The sequence below is a fragment of the Eulemur rufifrons genome, chromosome 10 (genome assembly GCF_041146395.1).
Source record: "Eulemur rufifrons isolate Redbay chromosome 10, OSU_ERuf_1, whole genome shotgun sequence".
Classification (NCBI taxonomy): Eukaryota; Metazoa; Chordata; class Mammalia; order Primates; family Lemuridae; genus Eulemur; species Eulemur rufifrons.
In genome coordinates, this window is record NC_090992.1 from 6,960,418 (window position 1) to 6,978,753 (window position 18,336).

Here is an 18,336-nt window from a genome sequence, read left to right on the forward strand (position 1 = left end):
GAGTGAATTGTGTGATATGTGAGTTATATTATAATAAAGCTATTTAAAAAATAAAAAGAAAGGTAGGGGCCAGAACCTTAACTATCAGTAGGGTCATGACAGGGAGGTTGAAAACCTCTAGGGCTTCTTAAAACCATAGGAATTACCACTGCTGGGCAAGAACTGGCGAATGAATTCTCCAATACCAACTCCAGGAACCTACTAGCTAAGTGAACCCAAGGGAAGAACCATGGTCTTGGGAGATTTCTCCAGGTTGTTTTCAGAGACTTATATTTGTTCACCTCCTGTGAATATATCCATGTACAAAGGGGATAATTGTGCAGTGATGCAAACTAGAAAAGGTTGAGTTTTTTTTTTTTTTTTTTTTAATCAGAGTCTCCCGCTGTTGCCCGGGCTAGAGTGCCATGGCATCAGCCTAGCTCACAGCAACCTCAAACTCCAGGGCTCAAGTGATCCTTCTGCCTCAGCCTCCTGAGTAGCTGGGAGTACAGGTGCATTCCACAACGACGCCTGGCTAATTTTTTCTATTTGTAGTAGAGACGGGTTCTTGCTCTTGCTCAGGCTGATCTCAAACTCCTGACCTCAAGTGATCCTCCAGCCTCGGCCTTCCAAAGTGTTAGGATTACAGGCGTGAGCCACTGAGCCTGGCCTGGGAGGGTTGAGTTTTAATAACTTAATGCTTACTGTTTCATCAAGGACATTCCTTTTTTTTTTTTTTTTTTTTGAGACAGAGTCTCACTCTGTTGCCCAGGCTAGAGTGAGTGCCGTGGCGTCAGCCTAGCTCACAGCAACCTCAAACTCCTGAGCTCAAGCGATCCTCCTGTCTCAGCCTCCCGAGTAGCTGGGACTACAGGCATGAGCCACCATGCCCGGCTAATTTTTTCTATATATATTTTTAGCTGTCCATATAATTTCTTTCTATTTTTTAGTAGAGGTGGGGTCTCGCTCTTGCTCAGGCTGGTCTCGAACTCCTGAGCTCAAACAATCCACCCACCTCGGCCTCCCAGAGAAGGACATTCTTAAAATTAGCTGTCCCCCACCTTTGAGTGCCCAGTGGGGAAGAATATATTAACTGCTAGTAGTTTGGTACCATTGCCAAATATTGTGCTAAGGCACCAGCAATTTTTATTGCCCATTGTTTTTATACCATTAGTGCGAAAGTCATCATAGTGAAAAATAATATCTTAGAATTATAACGGGAACAGTTTTGACTTCATGGACTCACTGAAAGGTCTTGAAGACTCCAGGAGTCTATAGACTATATATTGAGAACTGTGGCAATATACCTATGTATGTGTGTGTATGCTGAATATGTAAAATATTTCTCCCCTAAGTTTGCATTTCTCTGAGCTAAATGTAACTCCCTAGATTTAAGCTAAAAAAGTACATTCTAAATTTTAATTAATTTTCTTTTTCCTCCTAATTTTAATTTATTGGATAAGCAACATTAATAACAAAAACAAATTTTTTTTAATAACAAAAAAATCTACAAATTCTCTACAGTTTGGCTTTAAAATAATAACTCGGGTGCTTTGGGAAATAATTCTTTATTACAGAAGTATTATATGCTCATTTTAAACAAATTCAAACAATGTACGAACAAATAAAATTATATATTTTTACTAAAAAAACTGAAATAATTGCATTTTTTTTCACTTGGCAGTATACCATGGACATTCTACATACAGATTTCCTTCATTTTTTTAAAAAGTGTATAGTAGGTCATTGTATAAGTGTACCACAACTTATTTAACCACTTCCTCATTGATGGATGGACAAGTAAGGTTTTAATGAATATTCTCATACACGTATTTTTTTGAGTTCATGTGCAAGTGTTTCTGTGCCACTTCCCCCCCAGAATTGGAAATGGATTTGCTAAATCAAAGAGTATGCGCATTAAAAAAATTTAAAGATACCCCCAAACTTACTTCGCTAAAGACTGTATCGATTTACATTACTGCTAATGGTATATGAGAATGCAACAGGGAACTTGTGAGAATAATTGTTGGGCATGAGATTACCAGGCTCTGAATAGTGGTCTATCTAGTGCTCTAAAGGGTTTTTAAATATTTCTGAGTCCTCAGTCACCCCCCCAGGAATCTAATATTTATGTGAAATCCCTGGTGCATAGAACAGTATTGCTGTTTTCTTTGAAGTCTCTAGTATGGCTCAATCTTGGTTAAAAACTTTGCCAGTTTATGGGGCAGAGGCATTGGGATAGTCTAGGCCTTGCACCAAACTCCAGAGGCCACAGACAGGACTGCCCACTTCTCAAGACAGGTGTCCTACATAACTGTAATGGTGAGGCAATTCTTTTCAACTCACAAACCTTTTGCATCTAGTAAATCTCTGCTGGGGAAGTCCACCCTGGCTATTTTTTTCCCCTTGCCACCAATTATGCCAATGTTAGGGTCTAAGTGAAGGCCTTCTAGGTGAAAAGTTTCAGAGTAGATTCCTGACCATAATTTTTCTTATGGCTTCTGTGAGCTTGTATCAGACTCATGTCTCAACTAGATTTTCCATAGGTGTCCTTTTGGGGCATAGCCACTTTCTTGGGGAAGAAGATCTGGTAGATGGCACTGTTACCTGCCCTGCAGGTGAACACCGTGTTGCATCTCCTGATTAATAGGCCAGCCTTGATAAGCAAGGGGTGTGGCAAATTGAGTTGAGTTCAAACACTTCATTAAGAGTCTCCGAGATCAGCCTTCAGAGTGACTCAGTTCTCACTTATAAGCAAAAATTGCTCAAGTTGGAGTCCTGGGCCTGCTCCCTCCTCACTTTGATAAGCAATGATATACTTCTGAGTCTCACAGGAAACATCAAGGGCGATGGATGGGGTCACCTCAGAGATTTTCCTGGGAGATACTGACCCTAATGCCCGCTCCTCAATTTACTCCTCTATTAAAAAAGGGAGTATGAAAAACTAGAGGACTCCTTAAGGGTCCTTCTGACTCAAAAATGCTAATTTACTAAATGTCATGCCTCCATAACCTGTAAAATGAGCTGATTCTTGCTGTTGGGGTTGCTATTTAGCTGTTCTCTCATCAGGGAAGTGCTCAGACTGTAAGATCCCAAACTTTCACCAGTTCTTGGGAACTCCTATAGTCTGTGGCAGGACATAGTACTAGCCAAGGAGAGCTTCTAGAGAAGGTGGGTAAGTTGCAGTGTGTAAGAGGACACGTGAAAGAGGAAACTCAGGTTTCCCAAGTGTGGGATAGGGGAGGGAGAGGACTTCATTGTAATGCACATGGTATGGTTCTGGATTTCTCCAAGAGATCTACCGATTGCAGGCTCTTAGAACCCTATTCTTCCACAATTGTGGACCAGGGCATCTGGGAAGAACTCCTATACACTTGCTGGTACTTATTCCTCAGGGTGATTTTTGGCTTTTCCTTTTAATTAGTACTGAGAGGAGAAAAGCTCACAGAATTGCTACTAGCACTCATATTTTCAGTATACATCTTCCAATGAAGGCAATACACAAAAATATTTACCAAGGACTCACCTGGGGGAAGAATGGCTTAATCTTCATTACGAACCAATATGACCTTTTTGCAGAGAGATTACCTTTTATAAAAAGCAAGGGTACCACTTGACATCTTTTTAAAATTTCTTTCCAGTTACATTAAAGATAGTTATCCATGTTTCTGTTCAGCATGTTTCTCTTGAAGGTTTCTGGCTGACGCAGCAAGTAATTTTCTACCTAGGCTAAGTTCTTCCTATTGCTGTCTGAAACCAAATACATAGGGTGAACCCATCATCATCTTCTTCACTTGAAAAAGAATTGTTCCTGCTCAATTTTCCTAACACTGCCAATAAATATCCCATTTGATCAGCCCCCTGATTTTATACTTATAGTGATTTTTTTTCTTTTTTTATTTTATTTATTCTTTTCATTGCTCCTCCAGGTATGTGATTTTTTTCTTTACTGATTTTTTCCTGATTACCAGAGTAGTACATTACTTATAGAAAAATTAAAACATAAATAAATGAAAATCACCTATTATCCCACCATCCATAGATAAACTCTGTCTGGTGTATGTAATTTTGATGTATGGAAATATTCTATTCATTTTAGTGTACTGGGAATAGTATTAGGTCATTAAATATGAAATGTCTGATTTTGAATCAAAAGTATAGTTTATTATATCTTAAGTAAGAAGCAGTACAAGTAATCAAAGTATATGCCTAAACTATTGACAGAGTTTTTCCATGTTAACAGTAGTTTGTGTATGCCAGCAGCTAAGAAGCCTGGAGAGTGAGTGGTGATGAAATCGTGAAAAGTGTTTTCCACAGCACGTTGAGAATTGAATATTTTTCCTTGCAAGAAGTGGGCCAAAGCCTGGAAGAATTGGTGGTCAATTGGTGCAAGGTCTGGTGAATATGGTGTATGACAGAGAGTTTCCAAGTCCAGCTGCTATAGTTTTAGCAGTGTTGTTTGTGCAACATGTGGCCAAGCATTGTCTTGCAAGACAATTGGCTTGTCTCTATTGACCAATCTTGGCTGCTTAATCACAAGCATCCTTATCATTTCGTCCAGCTGGTTGCAGTAGACATCCACTTTAATGGATTGACCAGGTTTCATGAAGCTGTAGTGGATAATACCAGTGCTGGACCACCAAACACACATCAGTAGCATTTTTTGATGACTATTCGGTTTTGGACTGTGTTTCAGCACTTCATCTTTATCCAACCATTGTGATTGTCACAAAGAATCCATTTTTCATTACATGTAACAATACGGTATAAAAATGGTTCACTTTAGTATCGGACAGCAAAGAAAGGCAAGCTTTGAGATGGTTTCTCATCTGACGCTCATTTAATTCATGCAATATCCATCTACCTTGCTGATTTGTTTCAAATGGTCCAATATTGTTGGAACAGTAACATGAAACCTTGCTGCTAATTCATGTATAGGTTGAGAAGGAGTCGTTTCCACTACAGCTTTCAGCTCATCATTATCCACCTTGGTCTCAGGTCATTCACATGGCTCATTTTCAAGATTAAAATCACCAGAATAGAATTTCTCAAACCATTGACATACTGTGTGTTCATTAGCCATGTCCTTCCCAAACACTTCATTGATATTTCAAGCTGTCTACATTGCATTGGTTCCATGACAGAATTCATATTAAAAAATAACATGAATTTTTTGACTTATCCATGATTTCACAAGACTTGCTCTAAAAAACCTTTTTGAAAGATAATCACAAGCCAAACTGTGCATTTGAAAGACTGAGGACCAAAATAAAACAAGAAGTGTCAAAGTGAAATGTCAGAGATATCAACGTCAAACTCAGTACTTAAAGAAATGGAAATTTCATACTTAATAACCTAATATGTACCTTTTGTTTTATAATTTGACTTTTTATTTAATATAATATAAATGTCATTTTTAAGAATGAAATTGTATCTCATAATTGAGTTAACCATTTTTTGTTAGATATTTAGGTCATATTGATTTTTTTCCTACATAACAGTACAAATAGCCTTTAGATAGTTTTTTGCCCATGTCTCTTTAACTCTAAAAGATAAATTCCTAGAAGTCTAAAGGAATAATTTTAAAAATAAACTTTTAATTTTAGAATAGTTTTAGATTTAAAGAAAAGTTGTAAAGATAGTACACAGAGGCTGGGCGTGGTGGCTTATGCCTGTAATCCTAGCACTCTGGGAGGCCGAGGCGGGAGGATCACTTGAGCCCAGGAGTTTGAGATTGCTGTGAGCTGGGCTGACGCCATGGCACTCTAGCCCGGGCAACAGAGTGAGACTCTGTCTCCAAAAAAAAAAAAGAGAGAGTTCTCATATACCCCATACTCAATTTCCTTTATTAACATCTCACATTAGTATGGTGCATTTGTCACTATTAATGAGTCAACACTGATACATTATTATTTGTTAATTGATACAGCATTATTAACTAAAATCTATACTTTATTCAGGTTTTCTTTGATTTTACCTCACGTCCTTCTGTTCCAGATCCCACTCAGGATACCACATTACATTTAGTCATTATGTCTCCCTAGCCTCCTCTTGGCTGTGACAGTTTCTCAGACTTTTCTTGCCTGGTAACATTTATAATTTTGAGAAGCACTGATCAGGTATTGTAGAATGTCCCTCTACTGGGATTTATATGATGTTTTCTCATGATTAGACTGGGATTATGGGTTTGGGGGAGGAAGATCAAAGAGGTAAAGTGCCATTCTAATCACATAATATCAAGGGTGCACACCATCAACATGATTTATCACTGTTGATGTTAATCTTGATCACCTGGCTAAAATAGTGTTTGTCAGATTGCCCCACCATAAAGTTACTCTTTCCCTCCACCCCCTTTCTATATTGTACTCTTTGGAAGGATGTCACTATGCACAGCCCACACTTAAGAAGAGAGGAGTTAAAAAAAAAAAAAAAAAAGAAAAGAGGAGTTAATGCTTTACTTTCCTGAGGGCAAAGTATCTACATAAAATATTTGGAATTCTTTTGCATGGAAGATTATCTATTCTCCCTACTTATTCATTCATTTATTTATTTATATCCATATGGATTAATCCATATTTATTTTATACTTTGGATTATAATCCAATACTATTTATTTATTTTGCTCAAATTGTTCCAGCTTTGGTCACTGGGAGCTCTTTCAGTTAGTTCCTGTGTCTCTTATGATTAGTGTGTGTGTGTGTATCTATGTTTAGTACTTTCTTACTTTCTGGCACTAAAAGATGCTCCAGGCTCATCTTGTATATCTCCTGCCCTGGTCCTAGAATCACCCATTTCTCCAAGGATCTTGAGTTCCTTTCATTCAAGAATGATATTAAAAACTAAGATCTGAGTGCTAGGTGTGTGTGTGGCTACTGGGGTGCCATTGTTTCTAGGACTTCTCAGCTGAGAGGGCAAGGAAATATACTTGTGCATACTAACTTGTGTATATACACATATTTATACATATTTCTACATGTATCCACTTGTATCTATATTAAGCTAAACATCAACTCATACTGATGTCTCCAACTCTAATCCATCACCACGTGGATCATTTCCAGCCTCCTCTCCTTACTTAACTGTGATCTCCCAAACAGTGAGAAACTATGCTCCCACTACCTGCCATCCATTTACACAATTGTTCGATTCCAATACACAAATATAGTGGTTTCAGAATTAACGCATATCCTCATGGGAAACAACTAGCGTACAGTGCTTATGTGCTGTTTCTTTTGCCTTTAGTCTTACAGCTACTCATTTTCAGAGTTATGTGGGTCAGTACCTTTCTTCCCCATTCTCTTTGGTGAGGGTGTGTCACACATCTGTAATACCCTTAGATTCTTTTGTCATAGTTTGCATTCCCTTCTGGGATCCTCTGAACTACTAAATGATTTTTAAAAATTTTTTCAGACATGTAGGTCTACTCTGTGTACTGTAAAGTCCTATGGGTTTTGACAAATGCATAGTGTCATGTATCCATATTACAGTATTATACAGAATAGTTTTGCCACCCTAAAAATCCTCTGTGCTTCACCTATTCAACCCCTTTCCCGCCCCAAATTCCTGGCAATCATTGATCTGTTTACCATCTCTACAGTTTTGCCTTTCCCAGAATGTCATGTAAGAATCATTCGGTATATTGCCTTTTCAGTCTTCTTTCTTTTTTTTTTTTTTAAAAATATGGAACGCTTCACGAATTTGCGTGTCATCCTTGTGCAGGGGCCATGCTAATCTTCTCTGTATCGTTCCAATTTTAGTATATGTGCTGCCGAAGCGAGCACATCAGTCTTCTTTCACTCAGCAATATTCATTTAAGATTTATCCGTATCTTTGCATGGGAATAGTTCATTCCTATTTATTGCTGAATAGTATTCCATTATATGGCCATACCACAGTTTGTTTATCCATTCATCTATTGAAGGACATCTTAGTTGCTTCCAGTTTTTGGTGATTATGAATAAAGCTGCTATAAACATTCATATGCAGAATTTTGTGTGTACATGTTTTTTTTTTTTTTTTTTAATTTTTGGCTGCCAGGAAGACTCAAGCCCAAGTAACTTTGGATATGAACTCTCTATACATAAGTTTTCAAATCAGTAGGTAAATACCTAGGAGTATAATTGCTGGATCATATGTTAAGACTATGTTTGGCTTTGTACTAATAAGAAACTTTCAAACTGTTTTCCAAAGCAGCTATACTATTTTGCATTCTCACCAGCAATTGGTATTATCACTTATTTGGATTTTACCCATTCTAATAGGTAGAAATAAAATTTTAAAGAAAGTGTCTTGATACATAATGCCACATTTCTCTTCAGAAAGTTTGTATCAATTTATCTGGAGTAACTTTTGTTACTTTCACTCTTTTGCTCCCCACATTTAATCAGGTACCAAGTCAAGCTGATTCTTTTATTTATTTATTTTTTTTGTGAGACAGGATCTTGCTCTGTTCCCCAGACTAGAGTGTAGTGGCATGATCACAGCTCACTGCAACCTCAAACTCCTGGACTCAAGTGATCCTGCTGCCTCAGCCTCCCGAGTAGCTGGGACTACAGGCGTGTACTATTGTGCAAGGCTAAATTTTTAATTTTTTTGTGGAGATGGGGTCTCACTGTGTTGCCCAGGCTGGTTTTGAATTCCTGGCCTCAAGTGATAGCCCTGCCTTGGCCTCTCAAAGTGCTGGGATTACAGGCATGAGTCCCTTGCCACGGCTGATTCTTTAGGCTTACTGCAGTTTCTTTTTCTCTATTCTGATAGCCACTCCCTTAATCCAGGCCTTCATTACTTTATACCTGGACTAATAGCAACAGCAAGAGTGTTGGTTTCCTAGATTCTAGTATCTCCTTATTCTAATCAAATTTATACAATGCAGCTAAAACAAAAAAATTGTAACTTTCCTTTAACAATTTTTTTTTTTTTTTTTGAGGCAGGGTCTCGGTCTATCACCTGGGCTAGAGTGCAGTGGCGTCAACATAGCTCACTGTAACCTCAAACTCCTGGGCTCAAGCGAGCCTCCTGCCTCAGCTTCCTAGGTAGCTGGGACTACAGATGCACACTACCACATTCGGCTAATTTTTCTATTTTTTTGTAGAGATGGGGTCTCGTTCAGGCTGGTCTCGAACTCCTGGCCTCAAGCAATCCTCCCGCTTCATCCTTCCAAAGTGCTAGGATTATAGGTATGAGTCACCACCCCAACAATTTTTATCTTGGTAACTTTGCTTTTCAAGAACTATGGTGGCCATTCAACCAAACTGAATAGCTGTCTATAAACTATTCAATCAAATTTAAAGCTCTCATTCCAGTATTCATTATTCCTTTAACCAAATTTCTCTTTAATCCCCTTTCTGATTTCTCTGCATTGACCAAGTCATTCTTTTTTAAATTGACACACAATTTAAAGACTTTCAATTCTTTGTCATCATTCCTATCTCTCCTTTCCATTTAGAATGCTTTACATCTTCTATTTCCCTCAGTGTCCAAGCTCAAAATGCTTATAATTAAAGCTTTTTGCTAAATTCACTCCATTTTAATTTCTTTTACTTCATATCTGCTCAATATCTCTGTAAATAGTTTACCATGTCTTGAATTTTTCTTTCAGTTGTTTAAGACTGTTCCTATCATCCCATGTACTTTTTGTCTACCTAATCATCAGTCAATAAACACATGCGTCAGGGTAATTGGAAGGAAGTGGATTAAGTATTTTGCCTCTTTTATGATATCTCTAAAGCACTGGGCACAGTGCCACGCACCTAGCAGGAATTGAATAAATGTTGGTTGAATGAACAGATAAAAAACATTGCAAAACTTATTTGAAGTGATATTTTATTTAATTTTTTATTATACAAAAAGCATATGTTCACTATAGGAAAACTAAAAAAAGGCCCAGAAAACACATTCAAAATGAGAAAAAAAATATTAAAAATCTCTATAATTCCACTGTTCAGAGATAATTACTATTAACATCTTGGTTTTATGTGTGACCTACTATAATAATTTTCCCCTGCATTTATGGTATTTGATTTGTAGTGATGACTGTTTTGTGAGGTAAAATGCCTTTGAAGTTATGTACCCTAAAGTGTACCTCTAAAAGTCAAATGGACACACAAACTTCCTAGGTCTAAGAGCACAGTATCTCCAGAATAAATTAAGTGAAAACAGTAAAGTGCAGAAATGTACATAGTACACTGCCATTTGTGTTAAAAACAGAAAAAAATAAATTGACATGTATGAAATTCTCACATACGTATAACAATCTCTAGAAGGATATTTATCAATAGGTCATTGAACACTACCTAAAACAAAATAAAAATGAATATTTATTAAAAACTTAATAACATGGCTTGCTTATGAGAGGAAGTCTGGGTGTTTAGTGAGCAAAGTAAAAGGATTCTTTTCCTCATTGTATATTCTTTTTATCGTTTTTGAACTTTGAACCATGTGAATGTAATAGTTTTTTGGTGTGAAATTACATTGTCTAGTAAAATAACCATAACGTTGGAGAAACCAGAAAAGTTTTAAATTAAATGTTTCCAACTGTTATAAAAGAGGAAGATATATTTGGTGGTAGTTAGGGATCACTCCACCTAGAGTGTTAATTAGCAGGTTTATAAGAAGGATATGATAGCCGGAGTATGTTTACCTGATTGATGAAGTTCCTCTGCTTTTGAGGGTACCATGGAAATCAATGTGATATAGTGGGAAGAGCATGGGTTTTGGGATAAAGCGGACATAGATTCAAATCCCAGCCTTTCCATATTGGGCAAGTTATTTAACATTTTTGAAGTTTCACTTTCCTCATCTATAAAATGGATGAAATCCGAATAAGATTACCATGAAGGTTAAATGCCATAGCATCCAAGTGCAACAAATTTGTTCATTTACTTCTTCTTTCCTTGTATAGATGGGCTGACCTCAGATGGACTAGCATACAGAAATTAAATGTCTTGAGAAAATGCAGGTCATATGCGAAGAAGTACATACATGTAGCTAAAGTCCCTCTATCTATAATTTAGTTTATCAATCTCATATTATGAGAAATGAAGCCTACTATTACCTTAGAAGTTTTAAAAATCCCTGGGCTATACAGTTTCCCTTTTTTCTTTTTCTTTCCCTGTCTGAAAAATGGTCAAAAGGAAGAAAGTACTTTGAAACATATTACATATACACCCTAATAAATATTCCCACTGACTTTCTATGGGAAAACATTTTACTCTTATATATTATATATGTACATACACATACACACATACATATATATATTTTGAACAGGGTCTTGCTCTATTGCTTGAGATAGAGTGCAGTGTCACATCATAGCTTACTATAACCTCCAACTCCTGGGCTTAAGCGATCTTTCTGCCTCAGCCTCCCAAGAAGCTGGGACTACAGGCATGTGCCACCATGCCCGGCTAATTTTTCTATTTTTTGTACAGACAGGGTCTCACTCTAGCTCAGGCTGGCCTCGAACTCCTGACCTCAAGCAATCCTCCCACATTGGTCTCCTAAAGTCCTAGGATTACAGACGTGAGCCACCTCACCCAGCCTAACAAATATATTTTTAAGTAGGATTTGAGGGAGCCAGTCATTCAGCCTTTGAAAAATCACTGTATTACTTTTTCTTAGTAGTAAATACCATATTAAGATATATCAAAATCAAGGTTACACACTAAATCACACTAATAATTATTGCTATTTTACATTGAATACATTGACCGTGATTTTATTTATTCACCAAATGTATTACTTGACATGGTTGTGATTTCTCATTCCGTTCTAACATTTGTTTTTTGTTTTTTTTTTTTGTTGAGACAGAGTCTCACTTTGTTGCCCAGGCTAGAGTGAGTGCCGTGGCGTCAGCTTAGCTCACAGCAACCTCAAACTCCTGGGCTTAAGCGATCCTACTGCCTCAGCCTCCCGAGTAGCTGGGACTACAGGCATGCGCCACTATGCCCGGCTAATTTTTTCTATATAGATTTTTAGGTGTCCATATAATGTCTTTCTATTTTTAGTAGAGACGGGGTCTCGAACTCCTGACCTTGAGCAATCCACCCGCCTCGGCCTCCCAGAGTGCTAGGATTACAGGCGTGAGCCACCGCGCCCGGCCCCGTTCTAACATTTGTAAAACCACAGGAATGTAGCACATACGGAAATATTAAATCATATTTAATGCAGAATCTATATAGTACTCTCCAAAATCTAGGAGAGTAGGAGTTCCTAACTCCCATGCTGTCAAAGTACTGACAAATGTCTTAGGTAGAGGTCTAGGTGAAACAAATATTAGTGCTCAAACTTATTTCTTTGGCTATACTCAGGGTTGGTTGCAAGGCACTAAGTAGAGTATATTTTCCCTCTCAAATATACTAGGAAAAATGTATGTACCCAGATTTCCTTTCCCTCTGTCCTTGAGATTCATTATATTTGTTTAAAGAATTTAATGAGTTTGTTCAGGGAGTTACATCAGGAATTATTTTTGTATTAGTGGTAGGAATGACAAGTAGTTTCTTTGTAATGTTGCACTAGCCAATACCTATTTTTTTTTTTTTTTGAGACAGAGTCTTGCTCTTTTGCCCCAGCTACAGTGCCATGGCATCAGCCTAGCTCACAGCAACCTCAAACTCCTGGGCTTAAGCAATCCTTCTGCCTCAGCCTCCCAAGTAGCTGGGACTACAGGCATGTGCCACTATGCCCAGCTAATTTATATATATATATATATATATATATATTTTTTTTTTTAGCTGTCCATATAATTTCTTCCTATTTTTAATAGAGACGGGGGTCTCGCTCTTGCTCAGGCTGGTCTCGAACTCCTGATCTCAAGCGATCCTCCCACCTCGGCCTCCCAGAGTGCTAGGATTACAGGTGTGAGCCACCACATTCGGCTGCCAATACCTACTTTTGCCTAAGGATACATCCATACCAATTCTGGATAATCCAGCTTTGAAGTGGGTTGGGCAGTGCTAGGTTTCTTTTGTCGGTGCTTTTAGTTTGGACTGTGACCTAGTCATACATGCGTTGAAAACGTAAACAGCACTGAGTATACAGGGTGATTAAGTTCCACAAATGCTAACTAAAGCCAGTGTGTATGACATTTACATCAAAATAGTTCTCTAGAATAGGTACAAGAAATTTTTTCCATTTTCTACAACTTATTTACCTAGAAAGAACATTTAACATGTTCTGCTCACAGAAAACACTGTCCTTCTTTGCATGTGAAATGTCAAAATGAGCAGTTACCAAGCCAAAGAAATGTTCACAGTCTTCAAAATGTTCTTTAAATAAACATTTGGCAGAATCAACTTTTAAAGTCATTTTAAAAAATCATTATTTTCTTTATACAATTTTCAGATAGTAGTTTAAGATAGGTGAAATATTAAATATTACACAATCAAGATATAAAGCCCTAGGCCAGGTGCGGTGGCTCACGCCTGTAATCCTAGCACTCTGGGAGGCCGAGGCGGGAGGATTGTTCAAGGTCAGGAGTTCGAGACCAGCCTGAGCGAGAGTGAAATCCCCATCTCTACTAAAAATAGAAAGAAATTAGCTGGGCAACTAAAAAAAAAAAAAAATATATATATATATATATATATAAAGATATAAAGCCCTTTGTTAAAGTTGTAAAAGAGGAGAAAATGACATATCTTTTGTTATTAGCCAACCTCTGTTATCATGTGGACATTCTCTAGGTTAAGGGATATTTGTCATACAAATTTCACCGAAGTCTTTTCTTTATAATCTTTGATTATAGGATCTGGAACCTGAGCATTTTTTTTTACCCCCGTTCGTTGCCAAAGAAGATAAAGATGGAGAGCGAGAGCGAGAGCAAGAGCGAGAGCGAGAGCAAGAGCGAGAGCTCATTAGAGGAGGAAAGACCACCTTAGCTGGGCTTGTTTTGCATCAGAGATCTGACTAGAATTAGTTTGGCTGGCAGGACCCAGAGGCGGGCGGAGAATTCCTGAGGAGGAGTCAGTAACTAACAAAACTGTCTTTCGTATAAGTTTGGCGCTTTGCTAAGGGCTATACGTTATCATCTAATTTATTCATAACAATAACCCACCGAGGAAAGTACGAAATATTACTCTCATTTTACAGGTGAACGAACTGAAAGTCACAGATATGAAACAACAAACGCGCCGAGGTCACACAGCAAATAAGTGGCGGCACCAGAACTCGATATTGCCCCAGAACACACACGCTTCACCGCGTTCAACCCTGCGGTCGGATTCGGCGCGCTATTCGCGGCCTTCCCACCTTGCTTGGTGGGACAGTTCCCGGTACTGAGGGATGGCGCTGTCCAGCCCTCAGGCCCGCCACCGTGCGCACGCAAGAGAACGCTGCCCGGCGGGGCGATCCCGCCCGAATGCTGTAAAACCGCTGCGCCCAGCCGCGTCCTGGCACGCAAGCGGGCCGAGTCACCTCAGGGCGGCCATCTCAAGCAGCTCCCGGGTCTCCTCAGCTCCGCGCGCTGGACTCAACTTTGAAAGGCTGAAGGCGAGAAGCAGCATCGGCCCAGTCCCTTGCAGCTCTGCCCCCTACTCCCGCCCAAATAGCCAGAGACACATAGGTTACGCAGCCTCACCTGTCCCGGAGGCGGCGACCGCTCCGGTGACTGACGCTACGCTCCTCCAACCAGGCAATGGCAGAAAGGTGGAGCCTCGCTGAGCCTGATCGCTTCTTTCCTCCAATCCCCGTGCAGTTGCTCTCCCGTCACAGTCTAGGCGCCCGGCGGAGAGCGACAGGTGGGAGCTGCGTTACTCTGGTGCCTCTCGCATCCTTGCTGTATAAGCTTCACCAAGCGCAGGGCAAAGTCAGCTTCAAATTTTACCAATTCTTGAGGGTCTTTACTTAAGCCGTCATTTTAATCAGAAGTGGAAATTCCCCAGCCCTTTCCCGTCACCTCAGATGGAGGCGGGATGAATGGTAACCTCGTCGGCCAATTGTACCACGCGACGTCCTGTGACGAATGACCGACACTTTGTAGCGCCAATGAAGTCTCCCATTGTTAGGCGTCACTATGACTGACCATAAGGCCAACTAATCCACTTTAAGGTCGTGGCGCGATAGTCAGCGGGACTGACCAGTAGACAGAGAAAAAGACCGGAAGTCTGCTTGTTGGGGGGAGAAGGAGGCGGGTGTTCGAAACCGCCTAGGCCTGCGCGGGTCAACGCAGCTTGGGGGCCTCGAGCCAGCGAGCGGCGCGTGACGAAGAGCCTGAACGACGGGTTACCTTGGCCAATGATCTGCAGCCGCCGGGGAGCTGCAGCCAGTGGCAAGTCGAGGGGGAGGGAGGCAGCAGGTTAGGCAGTGAGAAGTTAGTGGCGCTGCTGGGACGGGGGAAAGGAGACGCTTCTTCCTCCTGCTGCTCCTCTCGTTCCCGGGATCAGGGGCGGCGGTGGCCGCGAGTGACTCGGCAGCGTCTCCGGCTCCGCGTGGGAACCATGCTGACCGATGGCGGAGGTGGCGGCACCTCCTTTGAGGAGGACCTGGACTCGGTGGCTCCGCGATCCGCCCCAGCCGGGGCCTCAGAGCCGCCTCCGCCGGGAGGGGTCGGTCTGGGGATCCGCACCGTGAGGCTCTTTGGGGAGGCCGGGCCCGCGCCAGGAGTCAGTGGCAGCGGCGGCGGCAGCGGTGCGGGCGGAGGGGACGCGGCGCTGGATTTCAAGTTGGCTGCTGCTGTGCTGAGGACCGGGGGTGGAGGTGGTGCGTCTGGCAGCGACGAGGACGAGGTGTCTGAGGTAAGGCTCCAGGACTCCTACTTCCCACGCACCGTGAGGCTTGAATTCTTTTGGGCCGGGGCCACCCTCCCGCTTCCCGGGGGGAGTACTTCTCTGACAGCGGTAGGCTCCATGCGGTGGTGGCAGCGGTGCGGGCCTAGTGAGCTTTGGGCTCACCCTTCAGTCCGCGGCTCGAGCGGGACGGGTTCCCGTCACCATTCGTACCCACAATAGGGAGTCCTTTGGTCTCTGAGCTTCGCGCGGGAACAAGGATTCCTCAGGCTACCTCCCGCCCACCCGGCTCTGGAGATGGGGGCGGGGGCGGGGTCTTGCCAGAGTCCCTGCCCTTGGTACTGAGAGAGACAGACAGAAAGTCAGAGACAGACAGAGCTGGCTAGCTCAAAGATCATTTCTATTATATGCCTCTCTCCAAAGTTGAGGGGTACATTTATTTGCTTTATGCCATGTGTATGCCTTACTTGTGTACTTAAGGGCGGGTTCTAATTCTCACTCTTTAGTTTGAGACAGGTGAGTATTAAGGATCTCTCAGCTTGTACCCTGAAAAATCACGTGACTCCTGCACTTGGGACCTTCTGTGAAGTTAGACAGGAAAAGGAAGTTCCAGTGCATCTCTGAGCTTTGGAATAGCTGGATAGCCGAACTCGGAGGCTTTTAGGCTTGGAGGAGGTGAGGTTCCCCATGGACACCTCTTCTTTTGCAGCGAGGTCCTTCATTTCTTTTAACTCGTGTGTATATTCTTATGTGTACACATTGTTAGGTCTGAGCAACCTAGGATGGTAGGCATTATCTTCTTTTGGGCTCTAGGGGAAAAGGAGATATTTTATATATAAATATATTTTTCTCTTGTCTGTGACTTGGATATAATACTGTACTGTGATGACTATTGTTTTAAGTGCTCAGAGTGTTCCTTCTATTTTAGTTCTAAGGCGCCTAGTTCATTCATCCCCTGTGACCAATTATTTTAACCTCTGGTCCTGGTGTTAAAGTACAGGAATTTCTCTGTTTGTACTAACGATCCTGGCTCTTGTATTTGAGAAGAATAAGGAGAAATTATTTGTGGGTTGCAGAATATAGTTAGTGCATTGTCTTATCATTCTAGGTCTGAACAGGAGTTTCTTTTGATTTAAAATCTTAGTACATTCTGACCCCAGCATTTTGCTTTGGAGAAAACTGTATGGGTTATTACCGGTCATAGTCCCTTGAATGTCTGTGTCTGTGAATTTTCATCATAAGGGAAATTAAATTCTAAGCCAAGGTGGGACAACGATTTTATTTGTATGCAGTTATGGGGAGAGTCTCTGGCGCACCCCAACTCTTGGGCTTGTGGAAGGCTTTCTTTTACCCTTTCAGTAAAACTTGATGAGAGATGAAGCTAGAACACATTATTTTTTAGCTAGGAAATGAAGTGGGGGATTAGTCCTAGACTTTAAAGATTAAAGTTTATTTTCCTTTGAAACCTTGTAAGGGAGAATCTGAAAAAGTTTGCTTTGGTTTAAATGTAATGGAAAGAGGGTGTCCCCTGATTTTCTTACATTTTTGCATAATTGCTGTGGGTGAGATCAAACCTCACTCATTTGCTTTATTTTATTTATTTAATTAATTTTTCTAGAGACAGGATCTCACTGTGTTGCCCAGGTTGGAGTGCAGTGATTATTCACAGGCTTTATCATAGTGCTCTACAGGCTTTAACTCCTGGGCTCAGGCAATCTTCCCACCTCAGCCTCTGAATTAGCTGGGACTTACAGGCACACACCACTCCACATGGCACTCATTTACTTTTATGTAAGTAGTATTCTTAAATTTCATCAGTGATAGAGTGCTAGTAAACCTCCAAAGTCTTAAATCAATCCATCTCTCTCTGTTTATATATATATAATTTCATTTGTAGTCTCCATACCATGTGGTTAAAGCTGTGGGCTGAACCCACACCTTTGTTGTTTTTTTGTAGTTTATTGTACAAGTCATGTATTTATGATTCCCACACCCATTTAGTCGTGGTTAATGGTAGAAGAACCCCATATTCTGTTTACTTATGTTTTCTGTGCCTAAAAAGGATTTAAGTATAAATCTTTTTAATACTTTTTTGGAATGGAGGTTTTGAGGATATGCACAGACTTTAGCCTAACCCAAGCTGATGACTCAGTGCGTATGTAGATTCTTTCTTAACCTGTGGAGAAAGGAAATTTTATTTTTATGTCCCATTTCTCCCATATCACATAGGGAGGAAATTCCTGGCGTATCTAGTCTTTGCTCTATAGTGTATGTGGTAAGGTATAGTCTATGTCTTTGTGAATGAAATGACCTATTTTGCCCAAGCAAATGTTTTGCCTTTTCTGTTTTCTCTCTGACAAGATGAGCTGTTTTCTCCCATGTTGTTGCCTTTGAATTTCTAGTGTGAAGGGATCATACTAATGCTCTTCAAAAAATACTCACCTAACTGGCATTTGATGAATAATACTAAAATCTTCACGTTCATCTTTCCTAAATATTTTAGAAGCAAGTACCTAGACATCCAGAAAGATGATGAGTTCATGTGTAGTTTGGGAGTGAAGTTTGTATAGTTTTCTAAATGGGACAGGACTAGGTGAGAAGTGAGTAAGAAATGTGGAGACAGTGTATTTGCTCTAGA

General features: G+C 40.5%; 1 protein-coding gene and 1 non-coding gene across 6 annotated transcripts in view; one reads left to right on the forward strand and one right to left on the reverse strand.

The window, feature by feature from the left end:
- Nucleotides 1-7,653: 7,653 nt before the first annotated feature.
- LOC138393331 (U6 spliceosomal RNA) lies at nt 7,654-7,760 on the reverse strand. The gene has a single exon (XR_011235152.1). It is a non-coding gene; the product is annotated as a U6 spliceosomal RNA (small nuclear RNA).
- A 7,515-nt stretch (nt 7,761-15,275) lies between these two features.
- Nucleotides 15,276-18,336, forward strand: part of ANKHD1 (ankyrin repeat and KH domain containing 1) — a 123,288-nt gene continuing 120,227 nt past the window's right edge. For 4 of the 5 annotated variants that reach the window (XM_069483735.1, XM_069483736.1, XM_069483738.1 and 1 more), the window contains exon 1: nt 15,276-15,707. In XM_069483735.1, the coding sequence (XP_069339836.1) occupies nt 15,411-15,707 (297 nt within the window). In that variant the 5' untranslated portion in view covers nt 15,276-15,410. The remainder of the gene's footprint in view (nt 15,708-18,336) is intronic. The other variant, XM_069483733.1, reaches the window with a different exon arrangement.